Raw genomic sequence first — 27918 nt, forward strand, 5'->3', positions numbered from 1 at the left:
CATCTCCTGTACTTCACAAGTACGTGGTTTATGACTTTGCTTTTCTTCACATGCCCCTTGCTTCACATGCCTTGAATGTCTGCATTGGTCGGAAGAGAGACAACAAACAATGTTCCATCACGTGACAACAGTGGAGATGGTTTATTCTGGTTACCTTACAGTGCTCAGACTAAGTAGCCCAATCCAACCCGTAGTGTGCCTGGCGGCCTAATATACAGCCTATTTATGTAGGCCTACAGTATGTTTTTGCCATGATCTACTCCAGCTGGGGAGTGTATATGGGAGTAGAACATTTGACATTTCATTAGTCTAGTCTAGTAGTCAGGGAGCCAAAGTCTCAAAAGCTCAACAAAATGGGTTGAACCTGACATGGTCTGTCATACTTTTCATTTGTGTTTTTCCTGTTAACTTTGACCCTAAGAAGCAATAATCGGAGGGTCTGCTCTGCCGGAAATATCGCGAAAAAAATTGTGGCCATTTTAGTATGCACCCTGTATTTTTTTATCAAAAAATATGAAAAATGCTTTTTTCCCCTCAGATTCTCAGTGGGCTGGGTAGGCTGTCAATAAATGCTTTCCAAATGCACAGAACACATGTGCTGACAACGTCCACTGAAAAAATAACCCTTAAAACACATTTCTACATGATTTTGGCTCAATTTAATGCAAAAAATTAGGCGTTTTTTCACCATTTTCCCCAATACATTCATCTCTACTTCATTGGCAATCAACTATTCACCAAAGTTATGACACCAGTAAATATGCCATTCTTTTCCCCAAACAGTATACTCATTCCAGAGACAAACATTATAAAAATCCAACCAAAATCAATGGATCTGTGATGATTTTAGTACTAGTTGGCAATCAACAGGCTCAGAACTTCAATAGAATTTTAGGCTACTCCCATCATTCCGAAAGACATACTGGATATTTAACATGGTTGTCCACAATATTTTGTCCACAATATTTTTTACAGTCTATGGGAAAAACACAAATAAAAGTATGACAGACCATGTCAGGTTCAACCCATTTTTGAGACTTTGGCTCCCTGACTATTCTCAAACTGTGGTGCGGGTATCACTGGTACACAGGCTCCCTGTTATGGTACTCCGGGAGTCTTATTTCATGAAGACAAAAATCACTTAAAATGATACAAAAATATGTATAATGATAAATCGTTACATTTAAACTAGCTTTTTATATACAGTATTAATGCAAATGTACACTGTCAAATGTATTTTAAATTGGCCTACGCTACTGTAATTTAATGCTGGTCATATAATGGTTTGGAAAGCAATTTTTTCTCTGTGGTGGTACTCATTGTGAAAAGTTTGAGAACCTGGTCTAGCCTACATCATAGTTTGGTCTTCATCACCTCATGTTTTTCATCTTTTCTGCATTATGTTTAACAAAATTAAAAACATATAACTTTGGACAACATGGACAACAATGATTGCAGCATGACAATTACTGTATTGTCATGTCCAAGTGAGATGTGTGGTTTATTGTATCAGACTTTTTTGTCTGACTTATTTTAAGTCTGACATTCCAAATGACTTTTTGCTCAAAATAATGACTTCAGAATCTGAAAAGGAATCTCCCACCACTGTCCAGCATTAGGCTAAGAGAGTAGACGTTTTGCGCTATAAAGCTTTGTCCTCTGCCTTCAAGTGGATACTGTGATTTTCAGTAGGTGAAGACGGCACACTTTGATCTTTGCTACCCCAGAGCTAACTTACAAAGCAACTTGCCATAGGCTTCCATACTTTGGAAACGTCCTTGTGAAACACTAGGCCTACCCTTAAATTATGAATATGAATTTCTTTGAATTTCATTCAATTCTACTTCCTTTAGTTAAAATTGTAATTCTACATCCTGTTTTTGACCTCAATTCAAGTTCAAGGGCCATTCTATAGACCTCTGAAGTTCGCCTACAAAAAAGCCACCATCTTTGCCCAAATAAGGAGATCCGGTATCTTGAGATTTTTTTCTCTGGGAAAATAACATGGGGATTTTCAATTATTGCACCAGTTTTGTCCACTGCCACAGATTGAGGGCCAAATTCTGAGGCCAAAAACATGTTTTTGATATAGTTTAACTGCAATAATGCATACATAACTATCACATTAATTACATAGGCAAATATTTAACTACAAAATATCAAATTAATATGATTTTTTTTTTTATTAAAATGCATCTGTCCCAAGGATTCATGTCACTGGTGTTATACCTGAAGGTCTATGGAGAAAAGCACATGCTAAATCCACAGCCTCCTTTCATTAATCAGAAATTTAGCATTTGTGTCATGATTTCTTATTGAAGCCTTTGTTAAGGTCACTGGTGTGACCCTCTTTACTCTTAGGAAAATTAATAGAAATAGAACACAAATAATTTAAAATGGGTCAATGACATAATAGTGAGTCTAGGCTGACTAACAACATATTTTTTTCATTCCCCATAGCAGCCATTTTGTAAAATGCAGTTTTTCGCAAAATTGTCACTGGTGTCACTTTTTGGTAACACCAGTGACCACTTACCATTGACGAAGAAGTAAAGTCACACCAGTGACTCATAGGAATTACATGTAAACTTTAAATAAATGTATCATTCAAATATTAAGGTGTCCCTTAGGCTATGTGTATTCTTGCAGCAAAATACTTAAGTAACAATGTGGTCTTAAGTTTAAATATAAATAAATACCTTTTTTGGGACATTTTGCTATGCAAAAAGTGTGTTTCTGTAGAATGACCCTCAATTCAAAATTAAGAATTTAATTGGTCTCAATTCAATTCCGAATTTTGCACCATGAATTTTGCACAATGAATTTCTCTGGTAGCCTACAAGTCCTGGAGAGTTTGGAGGAGGATATGTGGTATTATGGCACTGAATGCTGAAATATAAACAAAAGTGTTAGCTAAATTGAATAAACATGCATAAACAAAAACAAACAGGACCCTTGCAAGGGTCTCTGGGCAGTCAAGATGTTACAGGATTATGCAGTCTTGACAGCAGGTGCTGTGTTCAATTAAAAAGTTGTGAGAGCACTATTTAGTCCTGTGACTGATTTCAGAGCTTTAGAGGAATAGCAATGATGGTGGAATTGAATCTGTAGAACATTTTGCATTAAGATATGGATGCGCCATACTTTTATAAGACTCGAGAGTTTTAAAAGCATACATTCAACCAACAATCGTGTAGCTGAGGACATGAACTGACTGCCAGACTGTAAAATATGAATCCCTCAACCGATTCCTGATGCAGATTTATATTTGGACACTGGAGGGGGACATTTCCCCTTGCTTTCTCAGACATTGATAACTGTTTTTATTTTTAAGGTCTCAGATAGGCCTACAGTCGTTCAGAAATAACTGCATAGTCTGTTGAACGTGATTTGGTCAATGCGCTTGGCATGTTGGTCTTTGTTTAGTTAGACTGTGTGGGATACATTTATATTAGTATACCCTAAATTGAGATTGTTTGTATTATTAACAGAGCGAGGCTCTAGTTTGAGATGGCGAGTGGCGAGGCGAAGCTGTGGGGAGATGATGGCCTTTCTAGTTAATCATTAATAAACCGAATCTACTCTCCGTCTTCTGCAAATATGATAAATGAACCTAAGGCACTCACCTCTGTGACGTGGGGCATCCGCGGAGGTTTAATTAACGCTGGTGGGTGGCTTTTTGAGCTTTCAGTGTGGTGCAAGACAAGCTGGAGGCTACTTTCGGAAGCAAAACGATACTTTCATTTTTCTATCTAGAATGACCTTGCGCTCTGACTTTTTGGACGCTTTTGGGATTGAGAAATAGGCTTCACCGGGCCTGTTGACAACGTAGGCTGTTGGTTCTCTCACTTTAGGATACTATTTTTTTGTACTAAGAAAGTGTCCGAGGTTATCATACAGCGTATGGATAATGGGGATTCAATAACAGGTAGTTCATTTTAGTGTAATTCTTGATGGAGTGACCAAGAGGCACCGTTTAGCGAATACATCGTCAGTATTAAATGATTATCATGCCAATGAAGAGAATAAATTGCAGTCCAACAAGAGATGCTACTTGCCATCTGTTACAACCACTTGCTTCCAAGAAGATCTGCTGTGCGGCCGAGGAGCTCACAACTGGATGTGTTCAATCACTGTGTGGCCATGATTTGCGCAGTAATTCATTTTCCAGGTTTGATGAGGAGGAAGATTCAGGAATTAAATCAGGTGACGTTTATTTTGAACAAGATCAACATCATGGCTTGTGAAGTTGACAAGCTAGCCTATTAATTGCCAGCTACTGAAATAGGCCTAGACAATTCCATTTTGGGAATGCAAAGGTTACACATACGCACGCACGCACGCACGCACGCACGCACGCACGCACGCACGCACGCACACACACACACACACACACACACACACACACACACACACACACACACACACAAATAAACTAAAATAGTCGGTTGTTATTCAGTGTCCGACTGACACACTCGTCTTTGCAGAAGCTGACGATAGCAATGGATCTATATCATCAGAGGAAGACCTGGATACCTTAGAGTATGCCAAAACTCTGGCTTTCAAAGAGTCTGTGCCCAAGAGAAGCATCAGTCAAATCATCAAAGACAAAAAGAAACAGACTCAGCTGACACTGCAATGGTAAGCGTTTTACTCATGTGACTGCTAGGCCTACATCTGGTATTTGCTCATATTCTCAATTTATATGTGCACTTTTAATTATATTATGGATAATAGTTTAGTATAGTTTACCTATATGAGAGTCTTAATTCTGAAAGATTACGTTTTCAGGTTTAGCTTTCTATTTTCTTTGAATACTAGCCCAAAGTAGCCTATTTTAATTGATGTGGATGTATAAGAGTGTTTTTCTTATTATTAGGCTACTCCTTTTAACTTAATTTCTAATGTTAAAAATAAAATATGATCGTCTGAATTAATTTTAGATAATGTTATTCTGCTGTGTTTTGCAGGCTTGAGGAAAACTACATTGTATGTGAAGGTGTCTGTTTGCCACGATGCATCCTATATGCCCATTACTTAGATTTCTGCCGCAAGGAGAAGTTGGATCCTGCCTGTGCTGCCACTTTTGGGAAGGTTAAGATGAATATATGTCATGCAAAAATAACCTTCCACTCCTGATGTAGAGACATCACTTTTGAAAAAATATTAGCTTCATACAGTAAGTGTGAGTATTGACCTTGTTTGTACTCTTTGCAGACAATACGACAGAAATTTCCACTGTTAACAACCAGAAGGCTTGGCACACGGGGCCATTCAAAGTAAGCATACAAAAGCACAGCAGATCATATTGCTTCTAGGCCTAATCATTGTGTTCTTGTCAGTGTTCAGAGAGTGATGTACTGTATTGTGATGTACAGAACAACACTGGCATTTTTTTTTTACAATTTACATGATCAAAACATTAATTTGCAACATCGCTATATAAAATGATTTCAGTTTAATGTGTATAAAGCTGGTATAGTCTTTTGTAAGCCTTTTGTAAGTAAATCCATTCATTTTTATTTACGTTTATTTGTTTTGTCTCTGCATCATCTCATGATTCATTCTTTGTTATAGGTATCATTATTATGGTATTGGCATTAAAGAGAGCAGTGCCTATTATCATTCAGTATACTCAGGAAAAGGCCTGACCAGGTAAACATTATAAGATTTTTATTCAATTTATAACACAATTTACTTTTTAAGATTTACAAATGAATTATTTCTAACTAACTTTCAGATTTTCTGGAAGCAAACTGAAAAATGAGGTAAATCTTCATCTTCTATAATAGAATTGCTCCGGGGGAAATGGGGGATTCATATTTAAAGAGAATTTGTTTTGGGTCCAATGCTTATTTATTGCATTTTGTGTATGCTTAAAGGGAGGATTCACACGTAAATATTCTCTGAGCTCAAAAACCGGAACTTTGCTGCCAGAATTTCCAAGTGCGCAACATTTAGTGCTTCATGGTTCAATATCAAAAGAGAAGGTTTGTGTGTTGAACAGTTGGCATTAATCTTGCAGCTTGAATGCTTTCATGCATGATGTTATTATATGTCTTTTTTTGTTCATCAACTCACTACATGTCTGTACCATTTGTCACTTTATAGGTAGATACCTTAATTATGATGTACAAAACACACTGCCAGTGCATCTTGGATAATGCCATCAATGTGAACTTTGAAGAGGTACTTTCAGTCTGATAGAGAGGATTGTCCTTTCCCCTCAGCACTCTGTGTAGTGCCATCCTTTGTTTACCATTGTTTCCCGCCTGCAGATCCAAAACTTCCTGCTGCATTTCTGGCAGGGAATGCCCGACCATCTCCTGCCGCTCCTGGAGAACCCCATAATAGTTGATATTTTCTGTGTGTGTGATTCCATCCTTTACAAGGTGCCCTCCCCTCTACTCTCTAGTGTACACACAGCTTGAAAGAGACCTCGCCTCACATTGACATATTGAATCAGTATTCTTTTCCCCCCTCCCTCAGGTTCTCACCGATGTCCTCATCCCTGCCACAATGCAGGAAATGCCTGAGAGGTGTGTTTCCATGACCGATATACAGTACACTCAATAAGGCAAAATTGGGTTTAATTGGAATTCATGAAATGTGGTTTCCTGTCGTTTAGAGGGGAATTTCTCCATCTGCGTGTGTTATCTAATCAGTAAAATGTCCTTTTAGTCTCTTGGCAGATATACGAAATTTTGCCAAACACTGGGAACACTGGATGGTGTCATCTTTAGAAAATCTTCCAGAGCTGCTATCAGAAAAGAAGCTACCCATTGCACGACAGTTTGTGTCCTCCCTAAAGAGGCAGACATCATTCCTTCATCTTGCCCAGGTGCATATTGTAGCTCATTTATGATTACTGTATAGCGTGTATGTTCCGCTGGCTGAGTGTTTTTTCTTATTGCCATTTTGTTTTTTTGTTTTTTACCAGATTGCCAGGCCAGCATTATTTGACCAAAATGTGGTTAACTCCATGGTTGCAGATATTGACAAGGTGGATTTGAACAGCATTGGGTCCCAGGCATTCCTTACCATATCATCTGGTGACAAAGACTCCGAGCTGTACTCAGAGTGTGAGAATTTTAACAAAATACTCTTACTGAAAATTACTGAAAATAATTCTTCTACATGAGCTTGAAGAGCTTTTGTCCATGTTGTGATGTCTTCACATTTTTCAGATGATTCTGTTGCTGTGTTCCAAGATTTGAAAGACCTCCTGAAGAAAAATGCCACGGTTGAGTCTTTCATTGAATGGCTGGACACTGTAGTTGAGCAAAAAGTGATTAAGGTTTGTCATTCCATAGATTTTCACTATTGTTTTCACAGTTTCAAAACTCTTTTTTTTGATAAACATTGACTTTCCTCTCCAGCCTAGCAAGCAAAATGGGCGGTCAGTAAAAAAGAGAGCACAGGACTTCCTTCTCAAGTGGAGTTTCTTTGGAGCTCGAATCATGCATAGTCTCACACTGAACAATGCTACAAGTTTTGGTAAGATTCTATTCTGATAACTATTTTTTAATAATATTTTACTTTTTTATGCCTTGTGTGACATAATATTAGGACATCCACTTTCAGAACCCCTGAAAAGAGAGAATTGTCCTCCTTATCAGTCTACTCTAAACACTACAGCTATATAACTGTAGGACCCTTCCTAGATATAAGTAACCAATCCTCAACACAACATAACCACATGCAATACTAGAGACATGGTTAAAATACCTATAATATATTGGCATTTCACTGGTATTTGAAGATCAATCAATCTATAGGCCTACTGTTTCTAGTGTCTCATCTTTTATCTGACTTTTTTTCTAGGGTCTTTTCACCTCATTCGAATGCTCTTAGATGAATACATTCTCTTGGCTATTGAGACACAATTCAACAACGACAAGGAGCAAGATCTTCAGAATCTCCTAGAAAAATACATGAAAAATGCAGGTATGTTATGTTATGTTATGTTATGTTATGTTATGTTATGTTACCCATGTATGTGGTATTTATTAAAATGTAGTAAAATTGTCCTTTTTCAAAATATTTCAGATGCCAGCAAAGCAGCCTTCACTGCCTCCCCTAGCTCTTGCTTCCTGGCCAATCGTAATAAATCTAGTGTTCTCTCTGGCGATTCATCTGTTAAAAATGAGTCACACATGGAACACCCATACATGTCCCTCAGTGGCAGCCAGCAGGTCCTGGGAGCAAACATGGTGGTGTTCCAAGGCACAGACCCGGACGGCTTTCCCCTCTCTGGTGATCCACTCTGGTTCTTAATCAGAACTACACAAAGTCATTTGATTTATTTCTGCATATTTTGTGTTTGTTGTATTTTGTGTTGTATTAAATGTTTCAGCCCTATAGACAAAGTTAGCCGTGCATAAGGAGTTATGTCATGCATCCTCTGCACCGCAGGTCAGCTGGACTTCTCTCAGGGCAGCGGTCCTCTCATGACCCCGCCAGTGTCCCCGGCCCTGGTGAACAGAGGCAGTGTTATCAACCAGGGCCCCATGGCGCCTCGGCCCCAGAGCAGCTGCCCCATGCAGCCCCACCTCTCCTGCCAGGCCTGCCCAGACGCCATGTACCAGGGCCTGGCTCTGGCCAACTCCGGCTTCTACCCGCCCTCCACCGCATACCAGCCTGCATTCAGGCCCCAGGCCCACAGCCAAATGCCGGCGTACTCACTGCGTTCAGACGGAGGCCGCTACACCCCCTTTGGCGAGCAGCCAGTGACGAAGGACTGTTTCAACAGCAGTTGTGCGGTGTCTTCGTATAACCCCCGGGGGGCGGTGGGCTACGGTGCCACGGCGGACACAGTGGTGGAGGCCCAGGGGGCACAGCTCCTGGACTCTGGAGGGTACAGCTTTGTGAGCAGCGGTTTGAATGGAGGAGCCTGCCAGGGCCTGACCTACACAAGCACAGGATCAAGTGGTGAGAGAGACTGATGGATGGAGCATTTATGTACCGTGTGTCAATTTAGATGTTAGTTTGTTCAAAGAGTCTATCAGTCGGCTAGCGCTGATATTTTTCTAAAGCAGTTTGTTATCTTTTATTAAATGCAACCTCTTTTGAAGGTCAACCACAGCATACCAGATTTGTATAGAAATTTGCCAAGACCTTTATCACATACTGTTTCTATTAGATGAGGAATGTTCTTACAGTATAGACCCAGGACTCTTTTTATCTGTTGACAAGTCTGGGTCTGGAAGTCTGAGGGCTTGAAACGTTACTAATTAAATAAGTAAAAGCAGCTTTATTGGGAGCTCTCCGGTGTGCGAATCTTTACTTTTCTTTCAACAGAAAGTACACAATCTATGTTTCCTTTCAACATCTATACCTCGCTGCCTTTCAGGTTACTATGGCAGCGGCAATTACCACGATGCCCAGAGGATGGGCTCCATGATCGATCAGCACGTGTCGGTCATCAGTAGCGTCAGCACCATACGCTCTGTCCCAGCGTACGCCGACGTCCACGACCCACTCAACATCCTGGACGACGCCATCCGAAAGCCCGCTGGCCCCTATTACGCTGAGCAGCCCTCCCTGGCCAGCCGCTCCTCTGGAGGTAGGGTCACCTCTAATTACTTTAAAGGCCAAGTCACCTTTCTGGAAAAAGGTTGTTCTTCAACCAGTTAAATGGCCCTACTCACCTCCATGCTCCTGGCCTGGTCAGAGCCCTTTGTTTGTTTACCCTTTATAGCTCCAAGGCTGTGTACAAACACTAGCGTTTTTAAAGCACATAGAACAGACTGCGAGAAGACCACAAGGAGACCTACAGTACATCTATTCAGAGCTTACTTATTTGCTACATAAAGATGCAGTACCTACAATACAGCGATCCTACGATATGTTTTTGATATTATCTACTCAATCTTTTGTACTGTAAGACCTTAGAACACCTTGCTATTTTCTGAAAATGTTTGAAAAGGACATAATACTGGCATGATGCATCAATATCCATTGCTTAACAAATCCCTATTTTGCGTCATCTTATTTTTCTTTGCTTCCATCACAGGTTCATCTGTGGTCCCGTCCATTCCATCCTCTGTGTCCGCTCCCTGCATGTATGGAACGGCTTCCCAGTATCATTCCCAGGATGCACTGCTCCCCCACCAGGGCTCATCTGATGTCCGGCAAATAGTGTCCTCACTCCCCCCCATCAACACCGTGTTCATGGGGTCAACAGGAGGCCCTGCGTAATTGACCCGCAGAGACCACCCAACTGAAACACTTCTATCAGTGCATGCAGGTGAGACCCTGCTCTACAGAGATGCGGCAGTCAGATATTTGTTAATAGATAAACTGTAGCCTGTCACTGTTGGAGGTTACAGAGGATTTTCTTTACAATGCAAGAATGGAAATGGGAGATTGGAAGTGTGTAACACATTAACTGGCTGTTGTATATTTAATCACTAGGCTATATTATTTCAGAGGTGTGTCTATAACATCATGTAAATAGGTTAGTAAGGTTTATACTAACTTTGCTGAGAACCTGGTTTTTGTTATTTAATTTTTTGACTGAATGTGTCTCTGGCTCTGAAATATATACTGAGTTGTAAAGATATTGTTTGAATGAAATAAATTTAAGATTTTATCCATTCATGTAGCTACAAGTCGTAGTCTGTGTTGTGAGTGTAAAAGGTAGCAATTCTGGCAATGAGTGAGATAGAAAGAGAGCAAGACTTCACAGATTCACACAAGCACCATGGTCTCTAATGGGAGTAACTGAGCTCAGTGATCAGTGCAGTGGTCCATCAGAAGCACACCTTCCTTATCTATCCACTCTGAAGCCCAGACCACACAGGTCCTTAATAGATAACCCAGCCCCACGCAGGTCAAGCCAGAGATTACAGTCCGGAAGCCCCATTGAAGATGCCCTGGATCAAAGTTTAGCTTTATCTGCCCGCAGAGAGATTATTTGATTTCACCGTTGTACAATGGGTGAAGATATGGGCTGATAAATTTGTTGACCAAAAAAAAACAGAACCAATAAGAGATGTTTAATCCCAACGCGTTAGCAAGCTGTTTATACATTGTGACTATTGGAGGAGAGGGGCGGTGTATTCTTCCCTGTGTCCTCTAAATTGAGCTTTGTTAGTCTTTGAGCAGATGGAAACTAATAAAACCATAATCAGTGCCATTAGATTGGAAAAGACATTTGTATGCAGAAATTATGTAATTTCAAGGCAACACTTACCATCTAAATGTATTAATTTGATACTTGCTCACAGTAGGGTGACAAGGTTTCAGCATTTGTCCAACAAACAGCACAAAATTAATGATAAAATTGGCCACATCGTGCTATCCTTTATCTGCTCATGGGGAAAATCCATTTCAGCCCTTGGACTGGAACAGATGGCTTGAAATGTAATGATTACAAAATCCCGACGTTAAAATAGTTTAATTACAAAGTCAATAATGCCCCCAACAATTGCCAGGCCTTTAGTGTAAAAACAACAGAAGGCCGAATGCAAACTTTGGGACAATGTTTAACCAGAACTTTGCATTAGGCCACAGAGGCTCCATATGTACAACACTCAGGCCAAAGATCAACAGCTCCGTTGGGCTTCCAGGCACTAGACAGCACCCTTAATGGACCCACAGTCTGAGTCTGCTGCTGAGGACATGGAGGATATGATGGCCATACTGTCAGATTATTTTAAAATGAAATGTTTTTTTTGGTAAAGATACAACCAACCACACTTGATTTTAAATGGTTTTAAAATTGATTTTAAGTATTTCAGTTGGTTCAGTCTTCACATACAAATAAGGAAAATGTATGTGTGACTGATGCTTATTAGATACTTTTCAGTTTGTCAATCTGAAGTTTAAAAGAATAAGTTACACCTCTCTGTCTTTGTTTTGGTCTAAAATTAATTCATCAAATGTACTTCCGTACTTCAGTCATGGCACATAAATAAGGAAAATATAGCCTATTTATACCGATATTTGTTAGATTGTTGGGTTGTCATTCTGAATTTTGAAAGAACATGCCAATCTGTCAGTTTTGTCTCACCTTAGTTATGCCATTAAGGTCTTTGAGGTTATTACTTCTGCTAAGGTAGTTATGTTTTCCTTTCCTTCTGTGTGGTCTTTGTCTGTTTATCTGTCAACAAAGCCACTTGGCCGATGGTGGAGGGAAGTAGCATTGGCCTCGGAAGAACCCATTAAATTGTGGAACAGATCTGTCGCTACGATTTTTGAAACTCTCAGTATAACTTTGGCCTTGGTGGAGGTCTACACTTTCTGAGTGCCCCTCTAATAAACCACAATATATTTTGCTGTTTGTCCGAGGGGTTTTGTGTACAACTTCATCCTCTAGAAGGCGCTAAACATTAAAAGTATATATGGGCTTGCATTGCGGTGTGTGTTAGCATATGTCTGCTGGTGCTCAAGTTATTGTTTTAGGCAGTAACATTATTTTGAGTTGTTTTTATTTGTCTTAATGTAACAGAAACATTAAAGACATATTCTCTCTGTTAATTCAAATCTGTTCATTTGTGGTATAGGGCACGTCATGTCATAAAAGTTTATTAATTAATTCATATGCGTACAATGTTGTTGGTTTTATTTCAATTTATTTAGCACATCCTTGGAAAATAGAAATTAGAAACCAATAGCAAGGATGGACCCAATCAGTTAAAAATGTGGCACTTTACTCTCTGCATTAGCCATTATAAATGGCATATTAAATAGTCATGTTAAAACATGAAAGTTGACAAATTAAAAGCTCTATAACCAGCCTCCATGTCACTCAGAACACAAAGATCTGTGTGTATTTTTGTTTGAACCCAAACATTGGAAACATTTTTATCAGCAATAAAAGGTTGTCAGCGGTCTCTCAGATGGTGTGTGGAATACGAAGCCCTGGATGTTTATCACAATATCCGCGCTGATGTCTGTGTTTATGTTTCCTGTCCACTTGAGATGTCTGTGTTGAGAGGACAAGCACCCTGACACTGTTAGCAACACTGCAATGTAAAACCCAGCAGTGGAGTGTGTGTGTGTGTGTGTGTGTGTGTGTGTGTGTGTGTGTGTGTGTGTGTGTATGTGTGTGTGTGTGTGTGTGTGTGTGTGTGTGTGTGTTGAGCAGTTACTCTATTGGGCAGATGAAGACTTGTTCACCCCTCAGTGAGGTGTCTCCTGCACCCAATCAATTATTTAAACATTTGTGTGACGTAAATTACATTTTATTAGAGCATGTGTCAATAATACTAAATGTATTTGGTACAGATGAAATAGAAATATTCCTCTTCCACTTCCTTACACCACATCCTTCACCAGGTTTCTCCACTAGGTGGCAGTACATTACTAGAATTCCCATTCAATCTCTTAACCTGTTGGATTAACAGATCTCCACAGAACATCATTCATCATTCCTTTGATCAGCCCTCAGATCGCCTGCATTTCTACAACCAGTTAACAGAGCTCACCATTAAACCAATGGGCTGGAGCTTGTTGGTGAGTATGCCCCCAGTGCTGTGTGGCAAGCCCCTGTCTATCAGTTCATAGGTTGTGACTAACATGCAGCAGTCAGGAATTCCACAGTGGTGTGCTCCCTAAGCTGAAGCGAGCAGCGGGGCAGTGTAAGTGCCTGCTGAGGGCAGTGGCAGACATGGCAGGCATTTCTCTCATTGGTGGTAAATGTCTGGGGGAATCTCACAGCACTCTCTGCTCTGGCACAGACATTCTCCGACCCAATAACTCATTGGCAGCAAGGGAAAAGGAGCTCAGAATCGCACACACACACACACACACACACACACACACACACACACAAACACACAGACACACACACACACACACACACACACACACACACACACACACACACACACACACATACACACACACACACACACACACACACATACACAGAGACATACAGGGGTTTATGAACTGGACAGAGGTGTCAGATCGTAACAGTGTGACATGGAGACATTTTTAATGGCTTTGTATTGTAAGCAAATAGACTGAAAAATTGCAAGATAAAATGTAAACACAGCCAATCAGTTCTATTAAAACTCTCAGAGTGACAATTGTGTAAAATCTGCTTTTCTGTTCAAACCATGTGTTTATTGATATATTGATACTCAAGATCATTTCTCTGCTTGAAGACCGGGCAAGATAATTCAGAAATTAAGCTGTAAAAGGAACTTCAATTTTGATATGCCATTTACGGTCACTTTTGTCCTAATATGAATATAGCTCCAATATGTTTTCCTCATGACTGTTTGGTTTGTAATGATTGCATAATTTAATTTAAGGTTAAACAGCTTGTTAAAATATTGTTTCGATCCTGAGAATAGGCAGCAGATTCAGCATGACAAGAGCAGATTATAGTGTGAGAAATCTCCCTCATGGAGCTCTCTGGGCTTCCTCTCATTCCCTCATATGTTACAAAGCGGAGAGTGCTTGAATGGCATCCAGGGAAAACAAGTCTTTAGTTGGGATGAACTGCAGATGGCAAGGAGTGCCTCTTTCTTCAGCAACATAGCTCCATACAGGCTCTCCTTGGCTGGGGGCAAACATATAAATGTTTGTATTGTCACATTTATACATAAGGGCTATTAATCGTTATGGAGAATACCCGTGACAATATGTGACAATGTGTGTGTTCTCTCTTTCGACAATGTGATGTGATGCTTGTATGATCTGTGAACATGCAGTGACAGAATTGCTGAACACAGTTTTATAATTGTTATCTGCTCTGTGGAACACTGTGGCACTATTTCTAGAATAGATCTGGAGGTTATTCCAACTACCAATATAATATAACGCTTAACCCAAACAGGATGAAAAATATATAGCATGCAGGAAATCATGTCACTGATGAGGACATTGAAATTGAACAGGTTTCAGATGCATTTATTTCAGAGAGTTAGTGGTGTATTAAGATTGAAATATAATTCATGATATACATTCATTACAATTCTAATATCAATTTATTGTAATTCAGATGATTTAATCATGTCTCAGTTTTATTATACCGTAATGAATCTGCATTATATTGATTTTGCAATCTTTTTTTTTTTTTACAGACATAAGGTACAAAATAAATTTACATACAATACATTTAATTTGTTAATAATAAACTGGTCGTTTAAACTCTTCCTTGCACAATATGCAGATGAGACAATCTAAAATAGCGTATGAAGATGGCCTTTTTCAAATCCATGATGTATAGGTCAAGGCAGAGGGGAAGGTAACAGCCCACCTTTCTTCTGTCATAACAATGAGCTTTTCCACATTCTAAATCTGAAGAGTGTTTTAAACTCCCTCGGTCCCCCTCCTCTTCTCCATGAAGGTCTACGGGTGGCCTTGATTTTGCATCCCGATTCCTATTGCCTGGTCAGGGATTTGCTATCTTATCAAATCCCTTGCTCAGATGTCATTTTATCTCAATTTGTATCATTTTATTTGTTTTTAAATCTTTATTTTTAGAAATATTAGGGTAAGGCATTTTCTGTGAGCCTACAGAATTTACATGTTTTGTTGTAATACTGAGAAATAATGCATTTGTCACCCCTTTTTTATAAGCTACAATAAAATTGTATTTAAGCTACAATAAAATAAATTACATGTTTTTTTACAATAAAAAATTGTTTTCTTTACATTGTTAAAAGTTAATATTAAAAACCTTTCGCTGTGTACACATGTCTTTATTTATCTTCCACTTCTGACCCCTCTGCTATAGAGCCTTCCTTCCCAGAATCTCGGCGCTGTCTTCCTTCAACAGTCTTCCTTCCGTTTCATCTCCGTCGTGCACGTGGCTTTGGTGGGGTGTGAAGGCAAACAAACGTGTGGCTTTTCTTTATGTCTCTTTTTGTGCCGCATACCCTGAGCCTGGCTGATCCATTTCAATGTGTTGCTTTTGTGAGCCCCCCCTGGTCTCTATGGCAGCCCAGATGAGGTTCAGTGGCTGCAGGACATGTGGTGTCAGGAGAAATGGCCAGGTGCATTGGGGCTTTGTTGGGCAGATGAGGGAAAAGGCCCGTTGTATCCATTGTGCTGATGTGGTCAAATGTGCCTCTCAAGGATATAGGAAAGGTATTTACTTTACATGGGGATGATCTTTACATAGCATTAACCCTCAGACTTATTCCTTTGCAACATTTATTAATAGAACATTCTATGCAGTTTATACATTTAATAAATATGTCTGGTTTTTGGTGTGATATATGTTCTATTTCATAAGTCTGTTTATTTTTTAAGTGTAAGACTGACAGCACAGTTGGAGAAGGCTGAATGTAGTTTTAATAGTGTCCTTTTGAATGGCCATGGTGTGCTGTACTTGAAATGCATTTTGTATCTGGTGGACTGATGCTTCCCCAGAAAATCTCCAAACTCCAAAAGTCTGCAGCACTTACCATACACTCATCCCTTGGAAACATTCTGCTGTGTGTCCTTAGTCCAACAATGCACATGTCTGTGCAGCATCCACACTAAGGGGGAACTAGTACCCCTGTCATTTAAGAACAGCCTCTTTGAGCTTCAATGAATAACTGCAAAAAGGGAAGGGAAAAAAAAACACCCACTCACTTGTGCACTCTCCTTGAATGGGTAGAGAAGTTCTATGACACTGTCATTGTCCCTGATGGATCTATGGCTGCCCAAGGTATAACCGTGTTTTTATTTCAGTTTATTTCATTTTGAAGGTGGGAAGCAAGACTGCTCGAAATGTCCATTAATTTGATAGAGGCATCACGACTAACCTCAGGCACACCTGATGAAGCATTCTGTTGAATATTTCTGATATTACTGATTGAGATGTAATTCAACTCTACTCCCCTCAGTGTCAAAACATATGTTTTCTTAACACCTACCAGATTTGCAGTGATCTTGCCTTTTGTACAAAAGCCATGCTTATTGACTTATCCCTTTACCTTGTCTAGCTTGACCTTCTATTATAAGTTGCTTAGAAACCCATGGAGGAAAAAAACTGAGACTTCAAACCCTTTGTAATGTCTTCACTTGGTGGTGGTGCTGGGCGTGATTCGTCTCCCTCATGTCTAGAGCCTGTTCTTACCTTGCCTCACATTCACAAGACATTTCCTTTGCTTGCTTTGTGTGTGGATGACCAACATCGTTGTTTAAATGAAAATTAATTAAGGCCTTCAGACTTTCAAATTGTCCAAATATTTTCATACGTGCAACATAAAAGGCTTTGTCTTAAACAACGAGCTCGTCCCTTTGTTCATTGCCATCTCTTTTCCTTTTCATGCCTTGCATCTGGACAGAGAGTGAGGGCCTTTCATTGTAAGTCACCAGTCTCCACGGCAAAGGAGCTCTCAGAAATTGACAGACGCCGGGCTTGCATGTTGCCCCAACAAACACGAAATGAAGTCAACAGCGCATAGATGCGATCATTTTTTATTTGCACCTGTTTCATCTTGAATGAGTAGCATGCTGCACACTGATCTGTATGCGCTTAATGAACCCATTTCTAAATGTCTCCCTCGGATGGCACGCTCCTTTTCAGTCCGCCGCCCGCCCGCCCGCCCGCCTCTTGTGTTCCTTGTGTCACCTAAAGACGATAGCATTATAGGAGTATTCAATTAAAGTCTCTGGAGATGCTAAAAAAATGTTGTCGGGGGAAAGAGGTGTGTTGCGGGGGGGAAGGGGGGGGGGGTAGTCCTTTTCTTCCCAAAGAAGAATGAAAGGACATAAAATCACTCTTAATTAGGAGATGTCTCTTGATGTGTAATTAGGGAGATACTACTAACGAAGCACTGGTTAACAAACACTCCAGTTATCCAAAAAAAGGGCTAAAATGTGAGAAATGTTTTTCAAATGCTGTGTTTAGGTCTGCATAATTATGCATTTTAAAGCAGCAGCATGAATGACCTGTGTGACTTCTGGCTGATGAATGCCTGGGCAGCCCCTCAGCAACTGCACCGTGGATCTCATAAAGCACCGGCTGATGTGCCCAGGAAACCGGAATTTTCCATCGCTATTCCTGTCAACAACAGCATCACTTTTAGAGCCTATAGTGAACTTGCGGAAATATATATACTCCCTCTCTCTTGCTCGCTCTCTCTCTCTCTTTCTCTCTCTCTCTCTCTCTCTCTCTCTCTCTCTCTCTCTCTCTCTCTCTCTCTCTCTCTATATATATATATATATATACACAGTGTATATATAGTATATATATATATATATATATATATATATATATAAAGGAAATGTCATTCTGAAAATTCTGTTTTCATTTACTTTTAAAACAACTTTTTGCGCATTACAAAACAATTAGTGAGCAGTGTTTGAGAACCTGTAATGCACCTACAGCGTTTCCCTAGAACTGTCCAAGTTTGGGAACATTAATGAAATGCTCCCAATCTCTTAACCCACCTAAAGACCCCTTGCTGACCTTTGATCTAAAGTAATAACAGCCGCCTCACATGTACACGCCTCACAAACACACAAACGCCTGCATGAGCACATGCCCCCGCGGTCCGTGCGCTTGGACCTTCGTGTTTCTTCGTTTTCTTTTTCAGCTGTCCTACTAGGGTTTCAGGGCTGTTTCTAACTTGGGGCCTGTCCAGGACCATTGAGGACTGACCACATGACTGGTGATTCATGGGGGTGCCCATAGAGCTGTCACTTTCAAGGCAGGTGTCGAGAAATTGGCAGACCGCCTGAGCAAAGAAAAAGATTCTGACCTCATCCTGAAATACTGCAAGATGATGGCCACGCCAGTCACAGGACCTCTGCAACTGACATAAAAGGTCTTTTCCAAGTACTGAAATGAAACCTGATCGAGTCACCGCAGAGTTCATATCAAGAGTTATGACGTGTCATCATCAGTGAGTAACTGACGGTAAGGAGGGACAGGGTGCTGTCAAAGGAAACTAATGTGTTTTCAGTTCCATTCCAACATTTTTCACATTGGGAAGTTCCAGGAAACATCAACAGATTCTGGCTTCAAAACAACGGACTGACTTGTGATTTTGTTTTGATTGATAAATCACTCAGTGCGACACAAATGGCCCGAATATCGCCGAAATGTGTTTATGTGTCGCCCAGGTGCTACAGCAATGTCATTAACATGGTCATCATCAACGGCAGAGAGGATACACGCGGTATGCATTTCCTCGTTTACAAGTTGTGTCTGCTTTTATTGAGACTCCAAAGGAATCAAGAATCCTGGTCATGCAGAATATGATCCTGTGAATGCACATGCAACACTATCTAACCCTCAAGGCAACTGCCCCCAAGCCATTTCTGACAGAGAACAGACACATTGGACAAGCTGCTCATCAACAGATCTGTGGAGGCAGCCTATGTACAGCCTTACATGCTTTCTGTCATTGGTGATCTGTGGCCATCACCTACTGTATATGGGCCACCTTAAACAAAGCAGTGGAGGCAGGCAGACACCAGGGCAGGAGGACCACACCAGTAGACAAAGTGGGCATTAATGGAGGAAATGCCTAGTATTGCACACCAGCAGAGTACCAGCAAATCACTTCTCAACTTGTCAAGTGGAAAGTGCCAGCAGACACGACGCTGGAAAAGTTATAATCGTGAGAGCGGACTATTCGAATCCCCATGACCATCGCATCGCTCACTCAGCCCCCAGCCCCCCTCACACACTCACACAGCTCTGCCACCCAACTCCCCCCACAAACCCCCTTGCACACCCTCCTTCTCGTCCCAGGTCCTGTTGAAGGCTGGAAGGCATGGTGGTTTAAGCTTAAGATTCTCAAGATTCCCCTGCAACATAGCAGCAATGCTTTAGAGAGTTTCTGCAGCTTGTTATGGGAGATGCCTGGGATAGTTTCTCTAGTGTATATTTTCATTTAGTCTGAATGCTTGGCACACTCTGATCATAAACAGAAGCCTAGGTAGACATTCATGGAATAGTTGCTTCACACTACATGTAATGAAAGACACTATTCATTAACATATCTCATTTACATAGCTCAGAGACAGTTTCAGAATCCCAAAGAGTAGGCTGTGATGAATCAAACAGGGACACTAACAAAGCCTCCCTGCTTATATTCAGAGAATGTTTTGGGAATTGTAGCAGAAGCCAGAGTTCAGTGAGCCTCTGCATTAATTATCATGGACTGTTTTTTGTGGTCTTGTGGCCTGATCTTGTTTTATTTTGTTTCAATTATTTAATGTAAACACTAAAACTGTCTGGCTCTGTGATATGGTATCATTTTGACTATTATTTTCTTAATTGATATACTGTATGTTATGTGCATATAATTTTACCATCGCGAGATGGTAAGGCTTCCTGAAAGCTGAGAGGTGCTAATTGGAAATCTTTGATTGATCACATCTGAATAAAGGATCGCTGCATGTGTTTTAACAATAACATCTTATTGATTTGGAATTCATGAGTTGATCAACTTAGTGTACATTAAAAAGCAGAACATTTGATAAATAAACGATAGATGATTTTTTTTTATTTGGCCTCTATGTAAGCAATCCATGAACATTTGGTTGTCACACTAACTTGTTGTGGCGACTTGTCAGAGACACATTCTTGTGTGCCCAACTTCTGTATTTCATTCTTGCGGCATATGCCGTGCACCTTGTGTCCAAGTATGGCGACTATGAGGGCACTGTCACTGGGAATCTCTGTGGGAAATTAATGAGTGACAGAGAAGGGCAAAAGCGACAGGACAGCTGCCTCAGACAGCACCAGGTCGCAGAGTGGCGCACGCGGCCAGGAGCTCGCACACATTCTGTGTGTGTGTGTGTGTGTGTGTGTGTCCATGTCTCTCTCTCTCTCTCTCTCTGTCTGTAATATGTGTGTGTGTGTGTGTGTGTGTGTGTGTGTGTGTGTGTGTGTGTGTGTGTGTGTGTGTGTGCGTGTGCCATCCACTCACACTTGCTTTTCTGTTAAGCTCGTTTCTCTGCCGCAGGATGGCTGTCATATTTTCACATTTTCCCTCGCCGCTCTCATTATCGCCCACTAGCTGTCTGGGCACGGGACCCTTGGGAGTAACGTCCAGAGCCAAGAGAGAGAGGACTGGCCAGAGGGACCGACCCCCACCCCCACCCCCCCACCCCCTCACCCCCTCACCCCACCCATATCACTCTCTCACTCAGGCACTCACAGCGAGAGGGCAGCTGGTGTGCACCCTCCACACCAGTGGTGTGAAGAGGTATTCTCAGGGCCACCTTTACCTTTGTGATGGGGGGAGGTCACATGTGTGTAAGGTGAGCTGTTTGTCCAGGAGGTTGTTGGGGCCAGGGCTGCAGCGACGGTGTGGGAGAAGGGTTGGCCTCAGCCAAACGCATTCACATTCAGTTACCCATGTCGGCAGCTAAGTCATGCGAGAACATGGTGAGTAGACAGCCCCAACTGATTTAGCACATCTGTCTATGAAGGCCCCTATGAGTAAGGGGCAACTGAAACTGGTCTCATCACATCAGGCCCAAATTCCAACCACGACACATCAGCAGAATACACTTGGAGTCCACATTCTGCCAATACCCTTATCGTTGCTTTAGGGTAAATAGATTTTTCTCCTCATTTGTGCTTTAACACAACAATGCAGAGCTTTTTTGAAAATAAATAAACAAATAAAAAAATAAAAAAATAAACAAATAAATAAATATATATATATATGTATATATATATATATATATATATATAGTGCCCAGTTTACCGGCAGCATGATGTTTTTACACTGTACAATGCAGTGGGAAAAGTATTATTTATTGCTCCTCTTTCTCTGTATCCCCCGCCCCCATCCCAGCAGCATAGGGAGCATAGGTGGCTCTGACTTGTACAATAACAGATTGTGTTCATTTTCTGTGGGCTATGCTTTTTGTTGGGTCTAATAGTGGCAGATAAAAGAGGTGTTGAAATGAAGTCCACAATGGAGGGTTTAGAGTGCAAGGACATGCAGGGCCATTTGGTCTGCTCAGGCTTTCATATACTCAAGCAAATCACTTTATATCGCGCAGGATTGTGTGGCTGTCGAACCCCTTAAGGTTTCTTGCATAGTGAATTTTTTTTCATCTAGTGGGATGGATTTAGTGGATGTAGAGATGAATAAACTCAAACATTCGGAGAGCAAAAAAAAAAGTATGCCTACATGGACTGACATCACCATGGCACCGAATTTGCTTTCAGTATTTTAAACCATATCTGATCATATTTCGGAATGAGTTGATGCTGTTATGCCCCATGGCGATCCTTAGATCAACAATCAAGTTCCTAAATTAGGATTAGACCTGGGTCTGTTGTCAACTGACTGGCTTGCATGGGTGCAATAAGACACTGATCTTAAAGCTAGTCCATATCCCTTCTATTGTCTGCCTCCGCATGTCAGTTAACAAATACCCAGCTTCTTCTTAATGTGATACACCTAACAAACACTGGTATGAGCCCTGAGTTCTCTCCCATCAGAACCCTACAACCCCCACCCACCCCCCACCCAGTCCCACATGCACCCACCCAGCTGTCTCCCACTCCACAGGACCCCCTGGTGATGGATGGTGCATTACCATGACACTGAGTCCCCCAGCTCCTCCGTCGTCCACACGTCTCTCCTTTGTTGGAAGTGAGCGTGTGTTGTTACAGGCAGGGCCGCCCTAATTTTAACTGCTAATGGGCTCGCTGCTCTCCGTGGCCAGGTCTGTGGCCAGAAATAGGAGCCCGGGGGTGACAGTCATGGGTTTGACGAGGAGCCAGGCCGCCAGTCAAAACACATTTGAGCTGGATGGAATTTCTTGCCCCTGTGAAAATGCGGCACTAATATCTTCCCTTTCGATATTCATCGCGTGGTGCCACGCATGCCCGTGTTCGACAGTACCCTCCCAGCCTTTCACCTCACCCTCACCCCTGTTATAAACGCCCCTTTCACCTCAATAAACTTGGCAGGAGGAAAATATGACCTCAGGAAGCAACAGGAGATGAGCGATGTGTGATTGGTGCTACCAGGGGAATCCACGGCGGGGCCAGTCACCGGTGTCAGGGCCAACTTGGCACACAACCATCTGGATGGCAAGGAGACATTTTGATGCACTTTACCTTACAATGCTATTTCATTAGCAGGTGCCAAGCGAGCGCTGAGGGCTGCCCAGGAGGGCTGTAGTCTGCCTCTGCACAGAGCTAGTACATCTGAGGAATGCAGGGGGCAGCCAAGCAGCATGCCGGCCTGTCACTTCTGTCTGTGAATAACATAAGTGTCCCAAATCATCACAGGGAAACATTACCTTGCTCGCAGAGCTGCAGAAGTTGCTAAACTGGTACATAAGTTCCTAGAGAGAATCTTCAACAGGCGGACAGATGGGAATTCATTAGCAAATGAATGACTGAATGAAGGAATGAAGAAAGAAAGACAGAAACAAATAAATAAATGAACAAATAAATAAATAAATTCAAACTAAAAATGTATTGTTACTTTGAGTAAATAAATGACAATCATAATTACTTGTTTAATTTGATAGTTCTTTATAGTGAGGTCTAATATCCAATATCCATCCGAAATAAACAAATGGACTCTTTGATATGAAATATTATAGCATGAATATTTCAATAGTTAGTAAATATTCTTCTATTCTAATGGCCTTTTGTCTAATGGCTCTTTAAGGTGACATCAAAGGGAAAGAGTTGAATGGATGGAGTAGTCTGGCCCCACCTGTCTAGTAGCCTATCGCCATTTATTTTCATTTCATTGAGATATTAGTGTGCCACCTGACAGTGCACTAACATTTCCCTCAGCCACCAGGATGCCTGACCAATCAGCGACGAAAGGTAGTAGCAACACCTGAAAACTTTACAAAGTCAAAAGAACGTGTACATTTCTGTACAGCAAAGGTAGGCCAAAGTACATTGTTTTGTGACTGCTGATGTGGTTTATCAGTTTGTAAAGGTCAGACAAAGTAGGAAATAACATTATGGAATCCCTGATCAATGTTGATTAGGCTGGACCAATGATTTCAAAGTTAAGGCAAAGTCTACACCCGTCATGACGCTTTACCTTATCTTTTTAGATTCTACCAAATCTGAAACTCATCTTGTAGAGGACACCTTTTTGCGTTGAAAGGAATCAACCCCAGGGAACATTAAAGGTACACCATGCAGCTAGGCAATTTTGCTCCCTCTAGAGTCATGATATATAATATTTATATTTTACTCTGCTGTTGTAAATAGCAAACTTCTTGTGACTTATCCTTATTATATAAACTTATAAATATAAATTACTTATAATTTTTTTTTGTTGTGGAGGTGAAGGATTAACAACAGGCAAAAGGTATCCAAACAGCTATATCTACTGACAAGGTAATGTTTCACAATTCTCGTGAGATTTGTCCGGCTGCTAGTAGAGACTCGCTACGTCTATACTGTATAGCTATGCAAGGTGAATGATTTGCTTTTACAAGTTCATTTAAATCTTGCATAGTGTAAAAGGAATATACTGGTGAAACTTGAACAATTTTAATATTGTAAAAAAAATCATTCATCTGAACTAAACTGAACCAGACTGAGAGATCATCTAAAGGCTCAGGAATCCTTTGCAGTCGGTTTGGATTAATTAGCTGATTAGAGTGTGACACTTCGAGCCTACTATATTGAACCTTTTCACAATATTCTATTTTTCTGAGATTTTGAATTTGGGGTTTTCATAAGCTGTTAGCCATAATCATCAAAATTATAACACATAAAGGTTTGAAATATCTCACGTTGTAACTTTTGCACGATATTCTATTTTTTGGAATTTCACCTGCACATTATTGTGATCAGGAAATAATACAATAATACAAAATATGAAACTGGCGTTAAACTGTGGTCATATCTCAGCAACTATTTGATGTATTGACCAAAGCTGGTTATGGACTCAGGATCCCTCGGGTGGTGCATTTCACAACTGTGGGGCAGTGAATTTCAGTTGAATTTTCCCTTGGGGATCAATAGAGTGAGTGTCTATCTATTATCTATCTATCTAGTGTAAAAGCAAGAGTGTTAATAACGTGTTATACTGCATTGCAGGGGTGTCTGAGGGAATACATTTTACAGTAGCCTACGCATACCTAACCCCCTCCACTTACTGTCAGTTTTGTCAGTTAGTGCATTGATATCAACCTAATCCGATGCCTTATGTTGGTCTTCTGCCCATTATTTAGCCCTTTGGGACCTAGGCTATTTTCAGTGAAATTTTACTACCTTTACTTTTCTTGGTCAAAGTTCTTGGTCATTTAGAGGGCAATCTATATAGGCTGTTTTTTTTTCTAGTCTAGGCTACTGATATCTTGGTTTGTATGATGTGATGGTGTTTGCATATTTCTTATATCAGCCAAAAAACAATTTGTGTCTCACAAAGTTTTTCATGTTTTTGCATATGTCACCAAGAGGCAGGCCAGTAGAAATCTCTATTCATATGTTGTGTAGGTGCTATTGTGCTTGTAGGGTCAGGGTATTGTCCACATACACAAATATGAATAGACACTTCTACTGGCCGGCTTCCTGGTGACATGTATGCAAAAACATGAAAAACTATGGGTAGCCTGTAGACTAAAACACATAAACAGATAGGTGGGTAGCCTGGCCCCTACAGTATAATGACCAAGAACTTAAAAGTAAAGGTAGTACATTTTCAATGAAAGTAGCATAGGTCCCAAAGGCTTAAATAGTGGGCACTTTATAAGTCCAACAATTATTTAAGGGAGGGGATCCACCGGTGGACTATTATCCTGCTTATTACAGAGTCACTTGCAAATGAGTCAAGAAACTTCACACAATGGCTCTTTTAAATTTCTTTTTTATGTTTCGTGGCTTCTGCTGAGAAAAGGTAAAAAGTAGAGAACGCACTCAGGGACTGAGATATACAAAAACTGTATTTTAAAAAAAGCCCAAACGTTTCGGGCCTAGCCCATCATCAGTGTCTCAATTTCTGCTGAGAAAACAATGGTTTGCCAAAAAAAAAAAAAAAAAAAGTAACTGACATCACTGTTAACTGACAGTGAGCTACTGTAAGTTAGCTTGCTAACTTGCTAAGGTTAGGTCACCCATCATTTGAGACATGTTTTGGGATTCAAATAATCATTTTTTGGGATTCAAATAATCATTTTTAGTATTTACAGTATTTCTCACTAACACAAAATCCAAGCACAATGGCATTTATCTGCAAATACCATCTGACCCAACTAGCCTGCTCATGGAATGATATGAAAGCACAAAACCCATTTCCTTGACAGCAGTCTGTTAAACAAAATGATCAGACCTCTGAACGTTGGGAAGACCCATTCAAGTGAATGGAGCATTCTACAGTATTATGAAGAGCTGTGTAATACATCTGATTAAATTCCATGAAAATTCAAAGTTAATTTGAACTCTTAATTGTTTCACAGTCACTAGCGACTAATACTGTTTGAAAGCTGGGTGGCATGGTTTCATGTGATATGTAGCCCATATGTCAATTCAACAGAGAAGAACAGATGTGAATTTGGACACACTATTCCTTATAGGGTTAATAAAACCTCATTAAATGGATTTTTATTTTCAAACTTCAATTTCAATTTATGCATTACAATCTATCTGTTGGCGAAGCCACCAATCAGGTATAGGGACCTCATATCTCAGCCAATCTTTGAATTGTTGAAAGTGCTTGCAGCCATGCCCTTGGCATAATGACATCAATTTTCCTAGGATTTACACTGCCTGGCCCCATCATTGCTGCTTGCAGCTACTTTTCCAGAAAGTTCTTACTTCAATTTAACTATATACAAACACAAATTCAAGCTACATTTTTAAGCCATTGAGCAAGAGCTTTAGAAAGTTGATATAACAGATTAATCCTGAAAACATTGTAGAGGATTTCTACTTCGATCATGACAATAGTCATAGATATTACTCCACAATGAACATGTATTGTCCCTTTTAAAATGTGTCTCAGTAAGTATGTAGACTCACCCAATAGCACACCAGTCCCTGAACTTTCAAGGTTTCTAGAGGGAAATGCTGAATGAGTTTCTAAAGAGAACAGCCTTACTGTGTGTTGGAAATGTTAACCTTGCCATTCTCTATTTTAAAAGTAGTAAGAGTAAAAGAAACTTCCCTTTGTGTTTAAAGAATGCAGGTACACATAGTGCACATGTATATGGGAGTAGTTGTAAATAAATGGGCAGGGCCGATGTTTCATGCCAGTCTCTTTGACTTGATCAAAATAACCAAACAATCCACTGAGAGGGATTGAGCTGGAAAAAAACATTTACAAAAATGTTGCCTAAATCATTGGACAACAAAAAGATGCCATTCCTCAACAATTTTCTCCATTAAATTGTGGCTGAATTATTATCATCAAATGATATAATAAAATAAAATCAATATTTCACATGAACCCAGTACGGATAAATTCCAGAAACACAAAACTGTTCAAGCCATCCTTTAGCACAGTAGTTGACTGTACTTTCTGTGTGATTTATTGGCCTCCTGTCTCCTAGCAGCACATTCTCTAATATGTCTGTTGAGCATATCCAAAGTATCCAGAGGAGGAGGAGAGAGAGAGAGAGAGAGAGAGAGAGAGCGCATGTGTGTGTGTGTGTGTGTGTGTGTGTGTGTGTGTGAGAGAGAGAGAGCCTGCCTGTCGCGTGTGTGTTGAGGCTGCAGAGTCACACAGCTGAAGTCCTGTGAGCCGGCCCTGTGTTTGGATTTCCTGATTTCCGCCATGCTGTCAGTGATGACATCATGCCACAGTGCCAGCAACAGGTGTGTGTCTACCACAAATTTGAGGAGTCAAAAATACCTCCTACGGTGATGAGCATCAGGCTCAACACACCCTTATGGAAATAAATGAAATGGCCACTGTCTTGTTGCAAGATCATACAGTACTTTCCTGTAGCTCTTTGCTTTAACATAATTGGTCCTAGAGTTCTGATTTTATTTAAATCCTTCAGTATTGGCTGAGAACTTCATATCATCCAGGGACATAGCTAATGGATGGAACACTGCGA

The 27918-nt window shown here is 40.6% G+C and overlaps 1 protein-coding gene across 1 annotated transcript; it reads left to right on the forward strand.

Moving 5' to 3' along the window:
• The first annotated feature begins 3600 nt into the window (after window positions 1-3600).
• rfx6 (regulatory factor X, 6) lies at window positions 3601-10228 on the forward strand. Its single transcript, XM_062551296.1, has 19 exons — window positions 3601-3667; window positions 4488-4641; window positions 4971-5094; window positions 5218-5279; window positions 5578-5655; window positions 5741-5768; window positions 5883-5990; window positions 6112-6189; window positions 6279-6392; window positions 6490-6539; window positions 6682-6841; window positions 6941-7082; window positions 7188-7297; window positions 7380-7497; window positions 7825-7947; window positions 8050-8256; window positions 8416-8928; window positions 9353-9565; window positions 10016-10228. The coding sequence occupies exons 1-19, from the start codon at window positions 3601-3603 to the stop codon at window positions 10198-10200; spliced, it is 2634 nt and encodes an 877-aa protein (XP_062407280.1). The 3' UTR covers window positions 10201-10228.
• The last annotated feature ends 17690 nt before the right edge of the window (window positions 10229-27918 follow it).

The sequence above is a fragment of the Sardina pilchardus genome, chromosome 12 (genome assembly GCF_963854185.1).
Source record: "Sardina pilchardus chromosome 12, fSarPil1.1, whole genome shotgun sequence".
In the NCBI taxonomy this organism is placed as follows: domain Eukaryota; kingdom Metazoa; phylum Chordata; class Actinopteri; order Clupeiformes; family Clupeidae; genus Sardina; species Sardina pilchardus.

Excerpts from the sequence above, each read along its gene's own strand:
- rfx6 (XM_062551296.1), top strand. The coding sequence starts at position 3,601 with ATGATAAATGAACCTAAGGCACTCACCTCTGTGACGTGGGGCATCCGC. Across the intron at positions 5,656-5,740 it reads TCAGGAAAAGGCCTGACCAG|ATTTTCTGGAAGCAAACTGA; the intron begins GTAAACATTATA and ends ACTAACTTTCAG. Across the intron at positions 7,083-7,187 it reads CTCCGAGCTGTACTCAGAGT|ATGATTCTGTTGCTGTGTTC; the intron begins GTGAGAATTTTA and ends CACATTTTTCAG.